The 23,939-nt window shown below is 36.7% G+C and overlaps 1 protein-coding gene across 11 annotated transcripts in view; it reads right to left on the minus strand.

Moving 5' to 3' along the window:
• PPIP5K2 (diphosphoinositol pentakisphosphate kinase 2) overlaps positions 1-23,939 on the minus strand; it is an 83,806-nt gene that overhangs the window by 26,161 nt on the left and 33,706 nt on the right. For all 11 annotated transcript variants that reach the window (XM_005683466.3, XM_013965802.2, XM_018049995.1 and 8 more), the window contains 5 exons: positions 19,496-19,637; positions 17,479-17,702; positions 7,249-7,376; positions 6,559-6,673; positions 911-1,018 (listed from right to left, as the gene is read on the minus strand). In XM_005683466.3, coding sequence (XP_005683523.1) covers positions 911-1,018; positions 6,559-6,673; positions 7,249-7,376; positions 17,479-17,702; positions 19,496-19,637 — 717 coding nt within the window. The remainder of the gene's footprint in view (positions 1-910; positions 1,019-6,558; positions 6,674-7,248; positions 7,377-17,478; positions 17,703-19,495; positions 19,638-23,939) is intronic.

Genomic DNA, 23,939 nt, shown 5'->3' on the forward strand with positions numbered 1-23,939 from the left:
AGGCTGTATATTGTCACCCTGCTTATTTAACTTATATGAAGAGTACATCATATGAAATGCTGGGCTGGATGAATCACAAGCTGGAATCAAGATTGAATATCATCAGAAAAAATATCAACAACCTCAGATATGCAGATGGGAGAAATGGAAGAGGAACTAAAGAACCTCTCGGTGAAGGTAAAAGAGGAGAGTAAAAAAGCTGTCTTAAAACTCAACATTCAAAAAATGAAGATCATGACATTCGGTCCTATTACTTCATGGCAAATGGATGGGGAAAAAGCAGAAACAGTGTCATTTCATTTTCTTGTGCTCCAAAATCAATGCATACAGTGACTGCAGCCATGAAATTAAAAAGACGCTTGCTCCTTGGAAGAATAGCTATGACAAACATAGACGGTGTATTAAAAAGCAGAGATACCACATTGCTGACAAAGTCTATATACTCAAAGCTATGGTTTTTCTAGTAGTCACGTATGGATGTGAGAGCTGGACCATAAATAAGGCTGAGCATGGAATAACTGACACTTTCAAACTGTGGTGCTGGAGAGGACTCTTGAGAGTCCCTTGGACAGAAAGGAGATCAAACCAGTTAATCATAAAGGAAATCAACTCTGAACAATCACGGGAAGGACTGCTGCTGAAGCTCCAATACTTTGGCCACCTGACGTGAAGCACTGACTCACTGGAAAAGACCCTGATGCTGGGAAAGATTGAAGGCAGGAGGAGAAGGGGATGACAGAGGATGAGATGGTTGGGTGGCATCACCGACTCAATGGACACAAGTTTGAGCAAACTCAGGGAGATAGTGAAGGACAGGGAAGCCTGGTGTTCTGCAGTTCACGGCGTTTCAAAAAGTAGGACACGACTTGGCGACTGAACAACAACACATGCAAATCAAGAACTCTGTTACCTTGTTAGGATCCTCATACAGCATGATAACAATCTGAGTCATGTAGTTGAGTTCATTGACAACATTTAAATAATCCATAGCTCGTTTCCACTGTTCATCCTTTGATTCCTGAGCAAAGGTATATAGTAAGCATTTTCTCATATTACTTGAAAATCACTTTATTTTCATTATGACAGTTCGTTTAATCCTGATTGACATCACACAAATGAAATACTTCCACACACAATCTTTCAAAACAACCCCACTAATTTAACAAATCACCGAAGCTTAAATAATTTTATTCTCTTATCAGCAGTATTAGAAACTCTAGTGGTACTTTTTTTTTAGTAACTTATAGAAAGTAAAAATAAAGACTATCTTGAGATATGATACCTATTAACTGAATTTTAAGGTTAAGGGGCAGTTGTTAACCTTAAGTTCCAATGTAACTAATATAGTGTCATGCTTCATAAACAGAACACTATCCCATGAAAGTAATGACTATAATTAAATATCTCTCATTCCACTGTATTTTTTTAAACTGTAGATATTTTAAAACAATTAGCAGGAGAAAGTACAGGCAGATTTTTAAAACCATCTCCTTCATTCCTAAAATCACTCCACCATCATTTAGAGAATCAATGGTCTTTAAACATGTAATTAAAGAGCATCAGAACTGAAAGGGACCTTACAGAACATGTATTACAAGCATTCAAAGTAGAAAATTCTATCTCAAAAGGCAAAACTACTCAAAGTTCAAACTCTACAGTCAATAATCAACAAGGTCTACTGAGACTTTATTATGTACATCAGAGATAATGTCCTTCATCTCATGTCATAAACATTACAAATATATAAAAGCATCCAACAATTTTTTTGTATATAAGGGTTTTGTATACACACTGATAGTATATAAGAGTTTCGGCTTTAACACAGAATGTGTTTTAAGAAAAAATAAAATTTGACATGCAAAAGCCAAAAGTCAAGACCGCACGCTGATTTTTTAAAAATTCAACACGTATGTCCTTTTAAAATTTGGACATCATCTATCTCTGAGGAAGCATTCCAAGTTTTTGGAAAGTAAAGTTAAAGCAATATTCTGTCATTTGTGTAATTACATGTATACTTAAGTTTCATTTCAACAAATGGCTATTAATATGTTTAAATGCTCTAGAGCAGTTGCTCCCAACTTAAGCAACACTCCACAGTAAAAACTGCATCTGTGTGTTTGTGTGTGTCTCTCTATGTTTGAGGAGGAGATACATACAAAGATGTATGTACATTTTCTTTCAAAACTTATAGGAAAAACAAATTAGCATAGCATTACTGAATACCACTAGATGTAAATTATTGTAAGTGATGGGCTTAAGTTAAATACTGAAAATTTTCAAGATTGAAAATACCTGTTAGATTCTGTGATATGGTATTATTAATAAGAACACCATATAATATCTAATTCAGTGGTACAGATACAGACTTTGCTAGGTCTGCTGTAATGAAAAGATAAAATATTTTGTAGCATCTTCCTAAACACAATTAATATGCAAGAATTCATAAAAATCTTTTTAAAACAATTGAGGATCATTAAATATATTCCTTGAAATCTTACTTATAATTTTATTTCCTCAATAAATCTTAAAAAAAATCTACTATGGAGAGACAGATTTTACCAAGTTTACATTGAAAAATCTCAACTGGAAAGAGACCATACAAGGTTTTAATTATATTAGCTACAGGCTCTTATTAGGATAATATGGGCTGGGATAATTAATTATAGTTCAAATAAATTTTTTAAAGTTTTAAAATTAGAAAATAGGACATCATTTTGGTATAGAGCTTAATTTTCACTTTAATTTTTTTAAATCCCAGAAGCCCAGATTTTTGACAGTGGAGTTGTTCAGCTTGTTTTAGAAGTGTAGCTGAATGCAATATATACTACAGCCACCACATTCTTTAGATCACTGTGAGACAGCCTCCTAACTGGTTTCCTCAAATCTACTTCTACCTATCCAATGCCTACACAGCAACCAAAGCCATTCAATTCCTTGTTTAAAACATCTCAAGGGCTTCCCAATCCTGGAATGGTTCTCCAATCTTATCTGCTACAATTTTATCCATCATTCACTTTTATTCTCCAACCATAGGCTTCCTATCCATTCCCATATCCTTTGTTCTTTCTATCTTATAACTAAGTGCAAGGTTAAAGGGTGACCGCATAAGAAATGTATCTCTCCCCAACAAAAACAATTCCATCATTATTAATGGATATATAAGCTCTTGCCTTTGCTAATTAAGAGTCATTTTTTTCTATTCCTTTTATTAAAGCTCCACTAATCCACATGGGTTTCCCAGGTGGCTCTGTGGTAAACAATCCATCTGCCAGTGCAGGAGATGCAAGAGACGTGGGTTTGATCCCTGGGTTGGGAAGGTGCCCTGGAGTAGGAAATGACAACCTGCTCCAGTATTCTGGCCTAGAAAATCCCATGGGCAGAGGAGCCTGGCAGGCTATAGTCCATGGGTCACTAAGAGTTGGATATGACTGAGTGATTGAGCACACATAATCTATATGTAATCAAGGGATGCCACTTTGCTATTCCATTAAGGAATAAAAAAAGAAATAAAAACAAGGCGGAAAGAACAGATGAATTAGAAAGTTTGATGGGAACAGAACACTTACATAGCCTTAGGGTAACTCTGGTAATAATTATTCATCAAGGCCCAATAATAAGAGAGATTAAGAATCAAGAGACATATGCCAAATCTTCATATACATTTCACTACCCTTTATTTTAATAAGTACAAAAGAATACAAAGTTGAATTCATTTTAAGGATTATTTTTTTATAGATGTGCATAAATGTATATACCTATATGTATATAAATTTTTTAAATTCTTATTTTTTGGTACCTTAGAGATGGCTGAAAAGATATTTTTGATATATAATAGAAGTGACAGTGTATTCTAGATAATTTGTGGTTTGAGTGTACTGAGAAACGGGTATTATAATTTCTAAATCTGCTTCGTTAGCACTTCCACTGCTAATCTCTAAAATGTCATTTTCCTCACTTTTTCAAATACAGACTTCCAGGGAATCTTATCTACAGCTACTGCCTCAGCCATCATTAATCTGTGGCTTCCCAACTCTTGTGCCTTCAACCCATACCTCTAGCCTTACATATCAACATGCTGCTGGTCATCTCCACTTGATTTATCTTCACTTGTTTATCTCACTATTGTATGTTGAACCTAAGACAGACAGATAATTCGTGTCTTCATTTCATAGGTCTTTGAAATGAGATTGAGTTCTCCTGAGAACTAGCACCTCAAACTCAAGCTGTCTAAAACTAAACTCATTGCTTTCCTTCTAATACCTGATATTTCTGCAAATGTTACTCTTCTCAGTGAATGATGGATAATTTTGTAAATGATCCTATGTTGGTAATATGGGAACCTTCCTCGACTCTCCTTTCTTACTTTCCATACCTGTAAGCACAGGAAGGGCCTCAAGGAGAGTGTTAAGGAAAGTTAAGATGCCTCAAAAAGAGTGTTAATGAAAGCCTACAGGACACTGAGGAGACTGTTGGTGAGGGATCATAGGAGGGTTAAAAAAACCTTACTGGAAACTATAGGATAAAAAATGCTTGCTACATAGTGGCATAAAATACAGAAATACTATAGCCTGTAGACAGTGTAATTCAATGAGCTAGCTACCAAGATTCCCAGAAAAAATTCTGAAAACACCATCAAGATTCTTCTCATTGCCTCTGATAAACATTGAGGAGAGAGAGATAAGCTATAGGAAATGGTTAATTAAAAAGGAGCCAAGACTTGCAGGAATCAGAAATAAAACTGTTTCTTATTTCCAGCCTCTCCAGAGAGTGAACAATGCTATAATTAAAAGGTGGCTTTTAGGAAGAATGGAAACACAAGAATCTGTCATGAAAACATGGGTATGATGGCAAATACACTTGCTAAGACTTCAGAAAGACTTAAGGCTCACAGATTTTTCAAAGACACAATGACTTTCTCAGGATCATATGAGCATGTCTCTCAGATACTCCCTATTAAACAAAGACTGCTGAGTACTCTCTCAGCAGCCAAAGAGGGAGTCCAATGTATAAACCGACTTATTCTTAAGAGATCTGTGTGTGTGAATTAATAGAGTAGATTATATATTCCTTTTTTTTTTTTAATTACATCATCTTGAACTAAAAGTAAACAGACCTCTGGATCTCTAAACTTCTTTGGGCAGGAAGCAGGTTAAAAAACTACTTAGCTGCAAGCATGAGCTACTTTTTAAGGAGAAGGAAGGATGACCTAGATGAAGCCATCAAGAATCAAAAAGTATAAAGCCATGAACCATTAAAAACAACTCCTAGTAGCATGACAGAGCCCTGATGAAGGAATGGGCAGTAAGTACCTAGGCACACGTCAACACTGCCATGGACCAGTGACCATGGTGTACCTTCTGTTTTCCCCTCTTTTTGAAAAGGTTGCCTACAGCAATTATCCTATGCTTTTCAATACTGTAGGTCAAATGTATGACAGACAGATAACTGGTATCTTCATTTCATAGGTCTCTGAAATGAGACTGAATTCTCCTGGGCACTCAAAGGGTTCTACCCAAGGAGTCCCACCCATATCTGAACAATTTAGATAATGAGATCCTGGAGGTCAAGTTTATGCTATAATAGATAAGCCTGTAGGAATACTGTAGAGGAGATTAAGTGAATTCTGCACGTGGGAGAAATATGGATTGTATGGTAACATACCGTGACAGACCGTGTTTTTCAAATATGGCCACCAAAATATATCCAATCCCAAGGACTCATCTTATAGTGAGTGACAAGTGATAGTCCACTCATCCAGTACTATGGGTCTATCTTCCCTCCCTTGAACCTGGATGGACCTCTGTGACCACTTCCACCAAAAATGCTTGGTAAAAGTGAAAGGATGTAACCTCATAAGCTAGATCATAAGAATACTTTATGCTTGCTCTTTTTTTCTCTTAGTGCACTTCTGGAACTCAGCTGCTATCTTCTGAGGAATACGCTGTATTCTGAGGTCACACGAAGAGGCCATGGTAGGTATTCTGGTCCATAACCCCAGCAGAGCCCCAACTTGACAGTCAGCGCATCAAGATGTGAGATATGAGAAGAAAGCTGTGAGGTGATTTGAGCTCCAGCCACTGTCTGACTGCTGTCTCATTAGAGACACAATGCAAAACTGCCTAAATGACCCAAGTCAAGCATTTAAACCATGACAGAGAAAAAAAAAAATGCCTGCACTTGTTTTAAGCCAGTAAGGTTTGGTGTTGATTCATTATATTACAGTAAAAGAGTCACAATGTCCAAACACCGAATCCTGTTGATTCTAATCACTAAATATTGCGAACTCATCAGATTCTCTTCATCTTACTGTCATCAGCTTGTAGATCACTTACAATATTTTGTATTATTGTTGGCTTAAAGGGATTTTCTCCAGAAGGAAGAAAATATGTCATTATCTCCAACATCTAGCACAAGGCTTGATAAACAGTAGACTCTTGACAAATGATGGCAAATAATGAATTATTAAAAACTGTACAATAAAAAATGATGTCAGTGATTTGATTACAGATTCAGTAACACATACTTGTTAAGCAGATTGATGTAACTTATTCTACTTACATCGCATAAGGCACCATAGCGAAGAATAGACAGTAAAGAATGTACGTGACTTTCACTGGTGAAATATAGTCTGGTACGGACATGACGTTCAGGTGACAGAACACCTCTGGAATACCTAAAAGTCAGGAGCAGACAGTGTTAAAACATAACCACACGGTTAAGACTTATTAAGTACTGAAATTATTTTGTAAAATGGAATTTAATCTTTCTAGAAGTAAAAGAACATAGTAAGTGAATCTATCATTCTTTCCATCACAACTGAGGTGTTCTTAGTAGACATTTCTCTAACACGAAGATAACTGAAACTGAGACCACTGAGATTAGTCAAAGAAGAGTTAACATTAGTCAAGTTCGCTGTAAGAAGGTCGTTTAAGCACCTTTATTAACACTGAAAGAGATCACAGCACTAAAGGAGCTCACAGATGTTAATGCTGCTGAATGAGGATGATCACTGATGATCGCCATGTGAATGGTAACACACATCCCCTTTCCTTGTGTCCCTCAGTTTTTTCCTCCAGTTTGGACCCAAAAAGAATACTGGTTGAAAAGTTCACTATTAGGAACATATAGGTAATCTGTATTTCCAGTGTACCAAGTGATACACTCCTGCCTTAGTCATAGGAACAACTTTAGATTTCAAGTATGCAAAAACAGATGCCTACAGACTTAAATACCAGCACAGTCTCTTACACAGGATGGAGTTTATTTACAGTGTCATCATCTTGTGTCCTTTGAAGATCTGAGCGGATTTTTCTCACTAGAGGAGTACAGTAGCCTTTGGCGATCTCTAGTTTCTCAGCTTTAGTTATACCATATTCCTGAGCAGAAAATACACACTATTAGAAAAAGGGTATAGTAATCAAGAACTCCAACAAAGGTATTACTAAATTTAAGAATTTTAGTGGCTGACAAATATTTTTATTAAGCCTTTTTTGAACATTACAATTATTAACTTACATTTCTATAACTTCAAGTATATTAGTCCCCACACTATTAAGTGTAATTAAAAGAATATTTTTTGGTGGAACTGAAAGAACAAGTAATTTCTAAAGAGGAGAGGATGAATGATGAATGCAACCATTATGATAAGTATTCAACTCGATAAGGTTTTAAATGTAGAAACAACCCTAAAAGAAAGATGGATTAAGTGCACAACTAGTAGAGCATAGAACAAATAGTCAGTAAACATACCAATTGAAACCATGACATTTTTGTCTATTTGAATGTCAACGATTAAAAAGGCTAACAAATTATTTGTCTTTGGCCAATACAAAGTTTTAACAAGTGGTGAGCCAAAAATGCCATGAAATTATCAAATTTAATGAGCTATATTGCCATTATAAATTAATTAAATTTATGAGAAATTATAATCAAGTGTTAAGATAACATAATTATAATAGTAATAAAAATTACAGTTCTCAGGGATAGATGAGAAAATGACCTGACATGAAAAAATAATTTTTTGCGTATTAACTGCTTTAATTAGGAAATTGCTATACTAAAACAAGTAACACTATACATTATTTTTCCAATGAGCTTTGGTTTGAGAAACTGAACAACAGAACTAGATCTTTAAGCTTTGACTCATGGCAAAGCTGGTAGTTCTCTGAAATCTGGGAGATACATTAGCAAAATTAGACACAGCCCACCCTTCACCAAAATCCTGGAGAAAATTATTTCATGAATTTGGGGGAGTAAGACTGAACACTGGCTAGGATACGACTTGTTGAAGCCCAGGGAATGACAAGAAACACTGGTACTGGTGGCAGGTAAGAAACTGTTGGGCTGACCAACTACATATTTTATTAGTGGCTTTAAATTAAAAGAGTGAAATGCTTCATTGCATTTTCTCAGAAACTGATCAAAAGATTGCAGTCCTACACAATTTGGAGACATAAGGTGGATGCTGGGAGACTAGAGGTCACTCCAGGTGTGGAATTTTGGAAAGTCAGTCCTTGGAGTGAATGGAACTGTGGCTCTGGCAGCAGATACGAAGGAATGATGCTCTGGAGAGGAGGTAGGGGGACACTCTGCGGTCAGCCGGGGGACAGATGAGGGTTCCACCTGGAGGTGGGATCTTTAATTCTATGGTCTATCTTCCACTGCTCATGTCTTTGTTTTCATAAATGGTAACCGGACCATAAAGAAAGCTGAGCGCCGAAGAATTGGTGCTTTTGAGCTGTGGTGTTGGAGAAGACTTGAGAGTTCCTTGAACAGCAAGGAGATCCAACTGGTCCATCCTGAAGGAAATCAATCCTGAATATTCATTGGAAGGACTGATGCGGAAGCTCTAATACTTTGGCCACCTGATGCGAAGAACTGACTCATTGGAAAAGACCCTGATGCTGGGAAAGATTGAAGGGGACGACAGAGGATGAGATGGTTGGATGGCATCACCGACTCAATGGACGTTGAGTTTGAGTAACTCCAGGAGCTGGTGATGGACAGGGAGGCCTGGCATGATGCAGTCCATGGGGTCGCAAAGAGTCGGACATGACTGAGCCACTGAACTGAAGAAAATATCTGTGATGAGTGTATAAATAGGAAGAGAAGGTTTGAGAGGAAGAAGGCAGAAATGGAGTGAAGGCAGAGGGAAGCAGAGACAAAGAAAGAAGAAGAGTAGACATAAGCAGGGAAGAAACAGGCATACATTCTCTCCCCAAGGTTTTTCTGGGACACCTGCATTTAAAGGTTACATCAGGTACTTCCCAGAGGGCAAAAAATTAATACGGACAACAAATCTTAAAACTGCCTAATAAAAAAAAGGTTGATTGATTACATATGGAGGATGTATAAAAATGGAACTTCTTGGGTCATTTATCTTTGAACACAAAAGCTTGGCTGGTTCAGTAATCTCACCAACATAAAGAAATTGGGCATGAAAAATATGAAATGTGTATGTAACTGTGTATGTATGTGTAAACAAAAGGATAATGCTGAAATTTAAAATCATCAAAGGATATTTTTGTGTCATTACTGGGCAAGGTACAAGTAAATAGTCACTCTCATACACTGAGAACCTGGAAGAAAGCTGGTAAAAGAGATCTTGAGCTAAAGAAGTCATCTTGACTGTACATAAAGACATATATATAAGGAAGGTGAAAGAAATTAAAGGAATCCACATTTCCAAATGTGAGAACTTGGTTAAATAGTATTATTTCATCAGCTATTAGGAATAATGAAGTATATTCAGCTTTAATGATTTGGAAAAAACTTGAGGCCAAGAAAAGAAAAAATCAGGTTGTAAAACAGTATGCTTTCCTGGTTCCATTTTTGTGAAGAACATATTTGTTATAAATATGAATTTACAAAAAAAAAGTCCATGAATTTAAGGGAAAAGGCATTTCAGAATTTTCTGCAACTGTGAAATGTTTTTGTCTGACTGGTAATGCCATATTGATTTTTTGGGGCCATATATTTTCTAATTTTACAACAAAGATATTATTTTCATATTAAAGACTTCTTTCCCTTCAAAACAGTGACATATCTTGTGGAGCTGAAAAAGCAAGTTGCCACAACCAGTTAGGACCAAATAATTAACTGTTAGATACTCAAGTTCTCTTATAATATTTCTGCCATAAAAAGAACTGACTAAAATGCAGCTGAAGATATTTGAAAGTTTATTATGTGACACATTTAATAAATATCACTGCAATTTATCGGAGAAGGCAATGGCACCCCACTCTAGCACTCTTGCCTGGAAAATCCCATGGACGGAGGAGCCTGGTGGGCCGCAGTCCATGGGGTCGCTAAGAGTAGGACATGACTGAGCGACTTCACTTTCACTTTTCACTTTCATGCATTGGAGAAGGAAATGGCAACCCACTCCAGTGTTCTTGCCTGGAGAATCCCAGGGATGGGGGAGCCTCATGGGCTGCTGTCTATGGGGTCGCACAGAGTCGGACACGACTGAAGCGGCTTAGCAGCAGCAGCAATTTATATTGCAAATACTATTATAAAGAACTCTCTGTGTTTCATTATCTACAAATAACCAAAGAAATGATCTTCCAACTTCAACAAATGTGTGCCATCTCAATTCTGTTGTTTAGTTCAGTTGCTCAGTTCAGTTCAGTCACCATCTTAATTAAGAGAATATTAATACTAAATATAATCTTTTACTTTAAATTTAATATTTATTAAAATGTACATATAAAAATACATATAAAATATTACAAATTCTAAAAACTTTGCAAATGCTAAAGTATTTTAAACATTTCCGAAGGATAACTCAGCTGTATCAAATATTACTATAATCTTTAAATATCCTTATCTTCCACACCATTGAGGCTATTTTCACTATGTAATCTATTGAGGTAATGTTGGTTTATAACATGTTTCATGCATACAGCTTCTGTATAAACTACAGTATGCTCAACACCAAAAGCTTAGCTTCCACCCATTACCATACAGATGACCCCCTTTACTCAATTCACCTCCTTTCCCTTTTAGCAATTATTACTCTTTTCTCTATAAATATGTGTTTCTTTTGCTAGGTTTGCTCACTTATTTAAAAAGTTTTAATATTTCACATTTATGTGAAATCATATAGTATCAATTTTTATCTGAAGGACTTATTTAATGCAATATTCTCAAGGTCCATCCATGCTACCACAAATGGCAAGATGATACGTATCTTTTTTATGGATGGGTAGTATTCCACTGTATTATATACCCTCTTTCATCCATTCATTCATCAATGGGCAATTTCCATGTCTTGGCTATTGTAAATAATGCCACAATGAACACAGGGTTGTATGCATCTATTCAAATTACTCTCTTCATATGTTTTAGATAAATACCCAGAAGTGGAATAGCTAGATCATACACTAGTACTATTCCTAAGTTTCTGAGGAACCTCCAAACTGTTTTCCATAGTGGCTGCACCAATTTACATCCCCACCAACAGGGTACCAGAGTTCCCTTTTCTCCATATCCTTTCCAGTACTTGTTACTTCTTGCCTTTTTGATAATAGCCATTCTAACAAGCCTGAGATAATCTCTTATTCTGTTTTTGATTTGCATTTTCCTAATAATTAGTGATGATGAACATCTTTTCATGAGTCTCTTGGCAGTCTGTACGTCTTCTCTGGAACAATTCTTAGCTTTTCGGCTCACTGTTTAATTGGGTTATTTGGTTTTTTTGTTGAGTTGTAGTCTTCATATATTTTGAATATTACCTTCAAATTGAATATATGATTTGCAAACATCTCTTCTCATTTGGTAATTTTTCAATATTTAATGTACAGTAGCTTTTTATTTTGATGTAGTCCCATTTGTTCGGAGAAGGCAATGGCAACCCACTCCAGTACTCTTGCCTGGAAAATCCCATGGACGGAGCAGCCTGGTGGGCTGCAGTCCATGGGGTCGCTGAGGGTCGGACACGACTGAGCGACTTTACTTTCACTTTTCACTTTCATGCATTGAAAAAGGAAATGGCAACCCACTCCAGTGTTCTTGCCTGGAGAATCCCAGGGACTGGGGAGCCTGGTGAACTGCCGTCTATGGGGTCGCACAGAGTCGGACACGACTGAAGCGACTTAGCAGCAGCAGCAGCAGCAGCACCATTTGTTAGTTTCTGTTCTCTTCTTCAGTTGTTGCTCAGTCACTCAGTCATGGCCAGCTCTTTGCAGCCCCATGGACTGCAGCACGCCAGATTGCCCTGTCCTTCACCATCCCCTGGGGCTGGCTCAAACCCATGTCCATTGAGTCGGTGATGCCATCCAACCATCTCATCCTCTGTCGTCTCCTTCTCCTCCCACCTTCAGTCTTTCCCAGCATCAGGGTTTTTTCTAATGAGTCAGCTCTTCCCATCAGGTGGCCAAAGTATAGGAGCTTCAGCTTCAGCATCAGTCCTTCCAATGAATATTCAGGACTGATTTCCTTTAGGACGGACTAGTTGGATCTCCCTGCAGTCCAAGGGACTCTCAAGAGCCTTCTCCAACACCACAGTTCAGAAGCATCAATTATTTGGCGCTCAGCTTTCTTCACAGTCCAACTCTCACATCCATACATGACTACTGGAAAAACCATAGCCTTGACTAGACGGACCTTTGTTGGCAGAGTAATGTCTGCTTTTGAATATGCTGTCTAGGTTTGTCATAGCTTTTCTTCCAAGGAGCAAGCATCTTTTAATTTCATGGCTGCAGTCGCTATCTACAGTGATTTTTGCAGCCCAAGAAAATAAAGCCTGTCACTGTTTCCATTGTTTCCCCTTCTATTTGCATGAAGTGATGGGACCAGATGCCATGATCTTAGTTTTCTGAATTTTGAGTTTTAAGCCAGCTTTTTCACTCTCCTCTTGAAGCTTTATGAAGAGGCTCTTTAGTTCTTCACTTGCTGCCGAAAGTGTGGTGTCATCTGCATATCTGAGGTTATTGATATTTCTCCAGGCAATCCTGATCTCTTCTCCAGTAGGTGGCACTATGGCACAAGCTTTTGGTTTTTCTTAAGCCACTGGTTGTATTTGAGAAACTTTTTACACTCCACTGCATCTGCTAGGTGTGGTCACCCTGTGTCCTTGCTGCTGTTACCTCCAAGGTTACTGGTGACTTGTTTCTATGGGTGCTGCCAGTATCTCTGCCTAGGCCGCCAGGAAAGGGAGCCCCTCCACTGCGTCCAGGGTCTCCTAGGTCTCAGGCGTCACCACTACAAGGGGACAAATGAGGTAGGGGAAGGGAGCCAGGGTCACAGGTACCCCTGTCATGTCCAAGGTTGTTAGTGTTCAGGGGCATTGCCACTGCTGGGGTGGAGAGAGCTGCAGCTCTCGCCTCCATAGTGGGAGGACCTCTGTGGCTGGAAGGATGGGGCTGCAGGCCCCACAACCGCTAACACCCAGTTCCTGGCGGCCATGTGCCACTGCAGCTGAGACACTGGAGTCGTGGGTGCCACCACTCCTAAAGCGACTGTGTCCCCCAAGGCTGAAGGCTCAGCCAACTAGGACCGGGGGTCCGGCAACACAGGCATGTCCTCTGTTTTCTAGCCCAGCTACTTCCAGGTATAAGATGGACAGAATTTTGTGGTGCCCTGGTGTGTTACACAGAGGCACCTTTGTTGTGTTGTATATATTTTACTGGTTGTAGATTGAAAGGGATAGACAAAGGGAGCATGTTACACGGCCATGATGCTTGATGTCACATCCCACTGTGACTATTTTTAAAGTACTTTCTTTTTTTTGGCTGTGCCACACAGCTTTCAGGATCTTAGTTCCCCAATCAGGGATTGAACCCAAGCCCTCAGCAGTGCAAGTACTGAGTCCTAACCACTAGATTGTCAGGGTTTTCAGAGGACTGAGGCTGAAAAGTTGATTCTATCACAGCAAAAATACATACCATAATCACAATTATTAACTGTTAAAGTAACTAGAAGTAATAAATCATGTTTATCGTATGTAAGAAAAGACCCTGATGCTGGGAAAGACTGAAGGCAAAAGGAGAAGAGGGTGGCAGAGGATGAGATGGTTAGATAGCATCAGTGACTTAATGGACATGAATTTGAGCAAATTCTGGGAGGTAGTGAAGAACAGGTAAGCCTGGCCTGCTGCAGTCCATAGGGTTGCAAAGAGTTGGACATGACTTAGCAACTGAGCAACAACAATGTGATTAGAATTACATAATCCGCAAAGCATAGTTATAACAATGCAATGTAAGAGTGAAAACAGATTTTTTTTGAGGCACAGCAGAATACATATACATTTTTCTTACAAAGATACTGATACTCTCTCAATCTAAGTTAGCCAAACTAACACATTATTTGACTGAGTCATCAAGTCTCTAAGCTTGAAATATCTTTGTCAAGTAAACACATACATTTCTCATTTTTTTCATTACAAACTACAGCTTCATTATAATTAAATATGTTTACAACTTTAGTTATTTGTTCAGTGATTGAAAATGTCTATCTCTTGTCTATGATTTTAGATTTATGAAGACTTTAGTAACAAAATTTAAGTAACTGAATTCAAATGTCCATTAAAAAGAAGAGGAAATCCCAAGTTTCTGTCATAATAAGTAATGTCAAACCAAATAGTTTGGGAGGTAAATATCTCAAATTTTTCTTAACTATTTCTAATCTTATAGTGTTTCTTTTAATTAAAAAGCTTTAAAAATTCATTATAAATATTTAAATTACAAGGACATGGTGAAAATTTTCTTCATCTATGTAAGTAACATACCTAAAACACATACACCATGGAAGGAGGAAAAATTATCATCCAAAACTCATTAATATGTAACTTTTCTTTTGAGCCCAAGTCTTAGAAACAAACTTTCCATTCCCAATTCTAGAATTCTTATATACATAATTGAGAAAGAAAAGGCTTGAGATTAAAGAAGCCATGTACAAGACATGATTATGCTAATAAATCATTAGTGTATCTATTTAGCCACCAAGTAGGTGAGACATTAAGATATACTGAAAGCCTACCTTGTCAAATGCATACAGCTACAAAAAATATTTTAGAGGGTCACATATTTACAGCTTATCTGTTAGAAGTATACTTTAAAATAATCTTCACTTTAAGAGTAAGTACAACTAAGATGCATTGAGCCTGGAATAATGTAAAAGCAATTCAATGCAATAAAAAAAATCAGTCTTGTGTATGCTTCCAGTGCAAACTAATTACATGCTTATCAGAATTAAGAGGAATCATTCTTCTCAAATTTTTCAGTAAGTAAAATCTGAATAAATTCTCTCTTGAATTTCATAACAAAGATAGATGCTGATTTAGTAACTTTACTGAAAGAGATATAATCAAATCAGTTAGTCCTATAATCTTCTATGTATATCATGTAGCTAAAACCGAGTTCTGCAGAATTTAGTGTGTTTATTTTGATATCAATCTTAAAATGTTATTAAAATACAACATTTTATTGTGTAAAATAAAATTTGTTTTGCAGAATAAAACTTATTTAACAAATGAAAGATGCTGTCAGAGAGTCAATTCTTGTTTTCTAAGTCTGTGTTTCTTAAAATGAGTCCCAAAGGCATATTCTTCAAGTATGAGGTATTTTTACCCTCTTTTAAAATTAATTTATTTTCAAATCACTGACTTATACAATATATTTATAATTATCTGCATTATATATACTGACCAAAAAGAAAAAAAGTTGCTCTTTCATACTGAAAGGATAAGCTAAACTTTAACAGGTACACACATACTTAGTTGTGAAGTCTGAATTCCCAATTTTTCAAAGTCTCTGTAGTTTTTCATGGACATTCTGTGAATATTAGGAAAGGGAAACTGCAGTTTTAATTGTAGTGGATTTACAGTACAATGTTAGTTTCAACTGTGATTGAAACAAAGTGATTCAGTTTGATATACATATTTTTTCAGATTATTTTCCACTATAGGTTATTACAAGATACTGAATATAGTATCCTCTGCTATATAGTAAATTTGTGTTACTTATCTATTTTATGCATAGCAGTTTATATTCCATACTTTTTATTTATTCCTTCCCCTCTCTCCTTCCTTTTTGGTAACTGTAAGTTTGTTTTCTATGTATATGAGTCTGCTTCCACTTTCTAATATTGATTCATTTGTAGTTTGTTTAGATGCATTTTGCCACATGCAAGTGATATAACATTTGTCTTTCTCTGACTTAAATCACTTAGGACAATGTTCTCCAGGTCCATCCATGTTTCTGTAAACAGCAATGTTATTTTTATGGCTGAGTAGTATTCCACATGCAAGTATACATGTATATGCCATGTCCTAAATGAATCATATGCTGATGGGCACTTCGGCTGTTTCTATGTCTTGGGTATCATAAACAGCACTCCTATGAACACTGGGGTGCATGCATCTTTTTGAAAAAAGAGTTTTTATCTTTTCTGGATTCATGGCAGGGAAAGGGATTGCTGAATCATACAGTAGCCCCAGTTTTAGTTATTAAAGAACCTCCCTATTGTTTTCTATATATCAGTATCTTTAAGTGAGGCTTTTTAAAAAATATACAGTCCTTACACTTTTTATGTACAGTGACTACTGAACAACATGGAGGTTAGGACTGCCAACCCTCCATGCCACTGAAAATGTAAGTGTAACTTATTTGTGGCTCTGAATCCACAGCAGATGCAACCATTCATGGATCTGTGGATCGTGCAGTACTGTAGTATTTACTACCGGAAAAAATCCACGTGTAGGTGGATGCACTACAGTTCAAACCCACGTTGTTCAAGAATCAAATGTAATTCATTTTCCTGTTTTTTAACTTCGGTTCACAGTTGGAAATGTGTGATTTACTCCAATCTCCCTTTTACAATATCCAAATAATCTCTGAGTAATGAAGGTGATAAAAGATCTCCAAACGGCACCTGTCACTATTTTCTTGTAACACACCTCCTATCTCAACTTGTTTTGTCACTTGACTTGTTATTATTAATCTGAATCTATGTCTAACTAATTTCAGTTATCTGAATTTTACTACACCTTTATTTTTACTCTCCTATAATGAAAAGATCCCTCTACCACACCATACAAATAACTATTTACATTTGACCTCTAAATATTCTTTTCAAAATACTTTTGCATAAAATAAAAAAAAAAAACAACTTCCAAAAGAGACACAACTACCTTTTTCTCCCACTCTGCACTCATTCCCATAGCACACCACTGGCATGTGCACAATAAACGCTCAATAAATACTAAAGTGATTTATCCCATCGTATTTTCAGTTGTTTGTTCTTTAATTATTTTTAATTAAGAGTATCAATTCTTAAATTTTAAAAGGTCATTACAAACTATTAAAAAATCAAACAGTGATTTAATACAAGTTTTTATAAATTCATAACGACTCAATTTCCTTTTCAAAGTTATAGGTTTACTGGGACACAGAAACCAACTCTCTCCTAACAGTCACTAGATATTTTGAAAGTATCTATATAACAGTACCATAAAATTGATATGTAGAAATTACTTACCTGAGGGATAACTATATCTGCTAATGCCTTTGAAAGCCTATACAATTCCATTGTGTCTTCTAATTTCAAGGAACCATTATGTTGGACATCATATTTTATACAGTCATATATGTCAGGGATCTTGCTAATATCGTATCTTCCATTTTTTGTCTTAAAGTCTTTCTCCAACTTGGACCATCTACGGAGCATGAGCTCTAAGGTCTCACTATGATAAAGCTGAATATCTAAAACAGCATAACAATTTTAATATATTAAACTTGTTAACAAGCCAGGAAACATCATCATAGGCATATACTATTAGCAACCATATATTTTGTAGATTTGAATAAAGGTATAAATACATGGGTTAGGAACCGCTTTTATAAAAGACCTTTTTCCATATGTTTTCATATGTTTTCCATATATACATCAGTTTCCCACGTTATTAACTAAGCCACTCTCAGCACCAGAGCACAGATCACCTTCCTATGCTTTCTTCTTCTTATTCTTATTATGCTGCCTGTTTGCTGCTCAACTGTATGGTTTTTTGTTTGCTGTTTACTCACTCAGTCATGTCCAACTCTTTATAACCCCATGGACTATAGCCCACTAGGCTCCTCTATCCATGGGATTTCCTAGGCAAGAATACTACAGTGGGTTGCTATTTCCTTCTCCAGAGGATCTTCCCAACCCAGGGACTGAACCTGTCTCTTGCATTGGCAGGCAGATTCTTTACCACTGAGCCACCAGGGAAGCCCCAACTGTATGGTAATACTACATAATTAATCAACTAACAATGTTTTATTACCTGTCTCATGCTACCATAGTTGAAAGCAACTACAACTTTGCTATTATTATTTTGCTGGATATATATTAACTCAAATATTACTTAGATATAGCAATAAACTGTAGAAAATTCTGAAAGAGATGAGACTACCACAACATCTGACCTGCCTCTTGAGAAATGGGTATGCAGGTCAGGAAGCAACAGTCAGAACTGGACATGGAACAACAGACTGGTTCCAAATTGGGAAAGGAGTAGGTCAAGGCTGTGTATTGTCACCCTGCTTCTTTAACTTCTATGCAGAGTACATCATGAGAAACACTGGGCTGGAAGAAGCACAAGTTAGAATCAAGATTGCTGGGATAAATATCAATAACCTCAGATATGCAGTTGTCACCACCCTTATAGCAGAAAGTGAAGAGGAACTAAAGAGCCTCTTGATGAAAGTGAAGGAGGAGAGTGAAAAAGGTGGCTTTAGCTCAACATTCAGAAAACTAAGGTCATGGCATCTGGTCCCATCACTTCATGGCAAACAGATGGGGAAACAGTGGCAGACTTTATTTTTTGGGCTCCAAAATCACTGCAGATGGTGACTGCAGCCATGAAATTAAAAGAAAGCTTACTCCTTGGAAGAAAAAGTTATGACCAACCTAGACAGCATATTCAAAAGCAGAGACATTACTTTGCCAACAAAGGTCCGTCTAGTCAAGGCTATGGTTTTTCCTGTGGTCATGTATGGATGTGAGAGTTGCACTATAAAGAAAGCTGAGCACTAAAGAATTGATGCTTTTGAACTGTGGTGTTGGAGAAGACTCTTGAGAGTCCATTGGACTGCAAGGAGATCCAACCAGTCCATTTTAAAGGAAATCAGTCCTGAATATTCACTGGAAGGACTGATGGTGAAGCTGAAACTCCAATACGCTGGCCACCTGATGTGAAGAAATGACTCATCTGAAAAGACCCTGAGGCTGGGAAAGATTGAGGACAGGAGGAGAGGGGGCAACAGGGATGAGATGGTTGGATGGCATCACTGACTCAATGGACATGAGTTTTGGGAAACTCTGGGAGTTGGCAGTGGACAGGGAGGCTTGGCATGCTGCTCCATGGGGTCGCAAAGAGTCGGACATGACTGAACGACTGAACTGAACTGATAGCATTAAAGCTTTTTTATGACTGGTGCATCTTATTTTAAAATGTTTACAGCAATGGGATAGTGATTTTTATTTTCTGACCCAAGGAAAACAAAATATTTACCTGATGATTTGGGATCTTCCATTCGATGTCTGATTTGAGAAGTCAAACTTTGTATCAAGGAATATACCGTGTCACAGGTCTTTACAGGATTTTTAATTAAATGCATTGATTTGATAAGAGAAATGCTTCCAGATGGAGTAAGCTATAAATGAATAGAGTATACATTTTTATATCTAGTTATGCTCAACTGACCAAAAGGACAATATACAAAATTTTCTAGTAGTTGGAGTTTAAATTCAAACTACAAATTAAACCCCCAGATATAGAGAAGGAAATAAAAAACTAAAAATTTCAAGTTAAAAAAATCCTAAGCCTTAGCTAACATTAGATTATCCACACGGAAAATCTAACAAAAGTGCTCTATCTTACAAAGAGATAGATTCTAACATAGTGATATTTTACTGACTCACTTGGTATCTGAAAATATGGTTTAACCATTTGACACATACTGACAAGTAATAACCCTATGATTATCATTGCTTTTTCCAGATGAGGTACTTAAGAGAGATTAAAGCACCTTTCCCAAGATCAAACCATCAGTATGTAAACAGTGGCATAAAAAATCAGGTAACCTGGCTAGAGACCTGAGCTCTTAATCACCATGCAAATGCCTTTGTGATGAGATTTCTTCCAAGTCAACAAAAGCCATTAATGACAAAACAGTTTCAATTTTCACTGTTAAAACTTTGCTTGGCAATTTAACCCTAAATAAGTTTCTATAAATACAAAAAATGTAAACTGGAATTCCACTTTCTGTTATGGTGAACTAGTTCATTTGGGTCAATCTAACGACTGAAGCTTGGACAAAAGTGAAGTCCAGGATTTCCAGAGGTAGAACTCTGGTAAACTCTGCATTTGGGGTTCAAAAAAGTTATAAACTGCAGTCTGCATTTTTAATAAGACCTTAGATAACTCTTATTCAAGTATAAGTTTGTAAAACACTCTAGTTCTAGAGTTCTTGCCTTGTCCAGGAAGAGGGTAAGAACATGATGTAAACATTCAATTGGTAGATGTCATTAAAGCCTACTGTTACCTCTGGAGTAATGACAAAACAAACAATAAAATCAAACACAATATTAAAACTACCAGGGAAATAAAAACAAATAAAAAGTACCAATTCCAATGAAGCAAGAAAGGAGAGAAAAATAAAAACAGGCAGTATAAATATTAAAGCACTTAAAACGATACTAGATTCATACATAAATTTGAGTAAATAATTGCCCTAAACAAAGATTTTCATAACAAACTAAAAAAAACTACATGCAGATTTTAAGAGATTCATCTAAAAATAAGTTTCAGAAAAGACTAAAAGAGATACGAAGGGTATTATACAAACACCAAGTAAAAGAAAAAATTTTTGCAGCTATATTAATCTCAGACAAAGTATTCTGAGGCAAAAAAATATTCATTGAAACATACCAACTCTTAATTTGTATGCACTTAATAGCATGGCATCAAAACACATAACAAAGATTAATAGACTACAGAGACAAGAAAAACCCACCATTACAGGTGGGAAATGTGACACACCACAAGAAAGAAAGAAAAAACAGACCAAAAAATATCAGGAAGACTGTCTGTTTCTACCAAAATGATATAAAGTTAGAAAAATATAACTTAAAAAATGTATAGTTTTAGAAATTAGTATACTTCTAAATAACCTATAATCAAGCAAATCACAATTAGAAAATTCCCCAAATGGCATAAATCTCAATTTATGAATACAGTCAAAACAGTGTATAAAGGGAAATTTATGACATAGAATGTGTGTTTTAGAACAGACAGAACATTCATGATTTAATAAGCATCCTTCTAGGGACATTAGTTTTTAAGAATTAGGGCAAAATAAAACTGTAGATGTAGAAGGAATAAATTAAACAATAAAAATTAATAAAACTGAAAACAAGATATAATTTAATGAATCAATAAATCTGAAAGACAGTTCTTTTACAGGACTAATAAAGGTGATCAACTATGGCAAAAGTGATTAAGAAAAAAAGGAGGGAGAAAGACTGTACAATATTATGAAACAAAAAGGAGTATCTCTACTGGTCCTGCAGACATTACAAAGAACTTGAAGAGGACTGTATAAACAAATTTCTAGATGAATGTAATAATACAGACACAAGATACAATAAATAAAAATTACTAAATTACTCTACGAACCATAAGTACAAGCTTTCCCATAAAGAAAATGCCCATGGGATTTATCAGTAAATTTTACCAAACATCCAATGAAACATATATACATGAATTATTCCTCCTAAGAGGACTCCCGATTTTATGAAAACAGCACAATCTTGACATTGAAAGCAGACAAAGACAACAGGGATAAAAAATAAAGGTCAATTCGACTCTTGAACACAAATGTAAAACTCCTGACCAAAAATATTAGTAAACCCAAACCAGTGATAAAGGTATTTTTGAAATGACTTTATTCTAGGAACCAAGGTAGACGCTTTCCAAAATCATATATTTAACAGACAGAAAGAGAATATAAAATGTAAAAACTTGTCATGACAAAAACTTTTAACAAAAATCTACAGAGATTATACTTAATGTACACTGTTAAGAAGGCTTCCCCTTTGAGAATATGAACAAACACAGAAAAGCCACTCAATTTAATATGGTTTTGATGGTGCTAGCAATTAAAGTAAAGCAAGAAAAAGAATTAAAAGCATAAAGATTGGAAAGGAAGACAAAAACCTGTGGATATCCTTTGGAAAGGTTTTTTTAAAAACTGAGATAAATTACCAAGTTAATAAATAAGTTTAATACAGTTGACGTATATAAAGTCAATATGAAAAAAACTTTGTACATAGCAGCAACAGACAGTAACTGTTTTAGAGGTACTGTTTATAAAACAAATATTTTTTTAAGAATATGTTTTTCCACAAACTAAAGATCTAATTCAATCTAAATCAATACCCCAGTAAGACTTTTGGCCAGCTTATTTTAAAATTCATATGAGAATACAGGAAAAGTCAAGAAAACTTGAAGGACCCATGTAGGATTTGGGAGATCTCATTTCAATGGCACAAAAGCTAACAAAGAAGTATGTTCCAGAAACTAAACACAGATGATAAAGCTGATCCTACAAGATAGTGGGGAAAGGACAGTCTTTTCAATAAGTGGTGTTCAGACACCTGGATGTACATATGGTTGCAGGGAAATATCAACTTTGATATCCTTATCTAATGGCAAACATAAAAGTCCATTTTTAGCTGTATGGCAGATAAATGAGTGTGAAAAAAACAAAAATCACAGAAGACCATACACGGACATATCCTATGACCCCCTTGTTAGAAAAAGGGTGTTATAAACAATACATTAAAATGCACTGAACCACAGAGGCCGAGCCAGACCTGCCTGTGAGTGTCTGAGTGTCTCCTGTGGAGGGATGGGTCAGCACTGGCCTGCCATGGGGACCGGGGCTCTGGTTGCAGCAGACTGGGGTCACCCAGCGTGTGGCATAAGCCCTCTTGGAGGAGGTCGTCAATAGCCCCACCAGAGGGCTGCCAAGCAGATGACCCACAAACCACAGAACAATTATACCAAAGAAATACGTGCACTGTTAAGAAAGTTCTAGGAGCCACAACAGATTTCCAAACGTGGGAATCCGGCAAAGGGACTGAGAAGCTCCAGGGAATTTGACTTTGGAGGACAGTGGGAGACTGAGCCAGATTTGCCTGTGAGTGGCCAAACAATGCACGCATCAACAGAAAACTGAATTAAAGATTTACTGAGCATGGCTCTGCAAATCGGAACAAGACACAGTTTCCCCCCCAGTCAACCTCTCCCATCAGGAAGCTTCGTGAGTCTCTTATCCTTATTCATCAGAGGGCAGACAGAATGAAAACCACAATCACAGAAAACTAACTAAACTGATCACACGGACCAAAGCCTTGTCTAACTCAATAAGACTATGAGTTATGCCGTGTGGGGCCACCCAAGCTCTACATGGTGTCATGGGTCATGGTGGAGAGTTCTGACAAAACGTGGTCCACTGGAGAAGGGAATGGCAAACCACTTCAGTATTCTTGCATTGAGAATCCCATGAACAGTGTGAAAAGGCAAAAAGATAGGAAACTGAGAGATGAACTCCCCAGGTCGGTAGGTGCCAATATACTACTGGAGATCAGTGGAGAAATAACTCCAGAAAGAACGAAGAGACAGAGACAAAGCGAAAAGAACACTCAGTTGTGGACGTGACTGGTGATGGAAGTAAAGTCCAATAATGTGAAGAACAATACTGCATAGGCACCTGGAATGTCAGGGCCATGAATCAAGACAAACTGGAAGTGGTCAAATAGGAGACGGCAAGAGTGAACATCGGCATTTTAGGAATCAGTGAACTAAAATGGACTGGAATGGATGAATTTAACTCAGATGACCATTATACCTACGACTGTGGGCAAGAAATCCTTAGAAGAAATGGAGTAGC

Source organism: Capra hircus, chromosome 7 (genome assembly GCF_001704415.2).
Source record: "Capra hircus breed San Clemente chromosome 7, ASM170441v1, whole genome shotgun sequence".
NCBI classification, from domain to species: Eukaryota; Metazoa; Chordata; class Mammalia; order Artiodactyla; family Bovidae; genus Capra; species Capra hircus.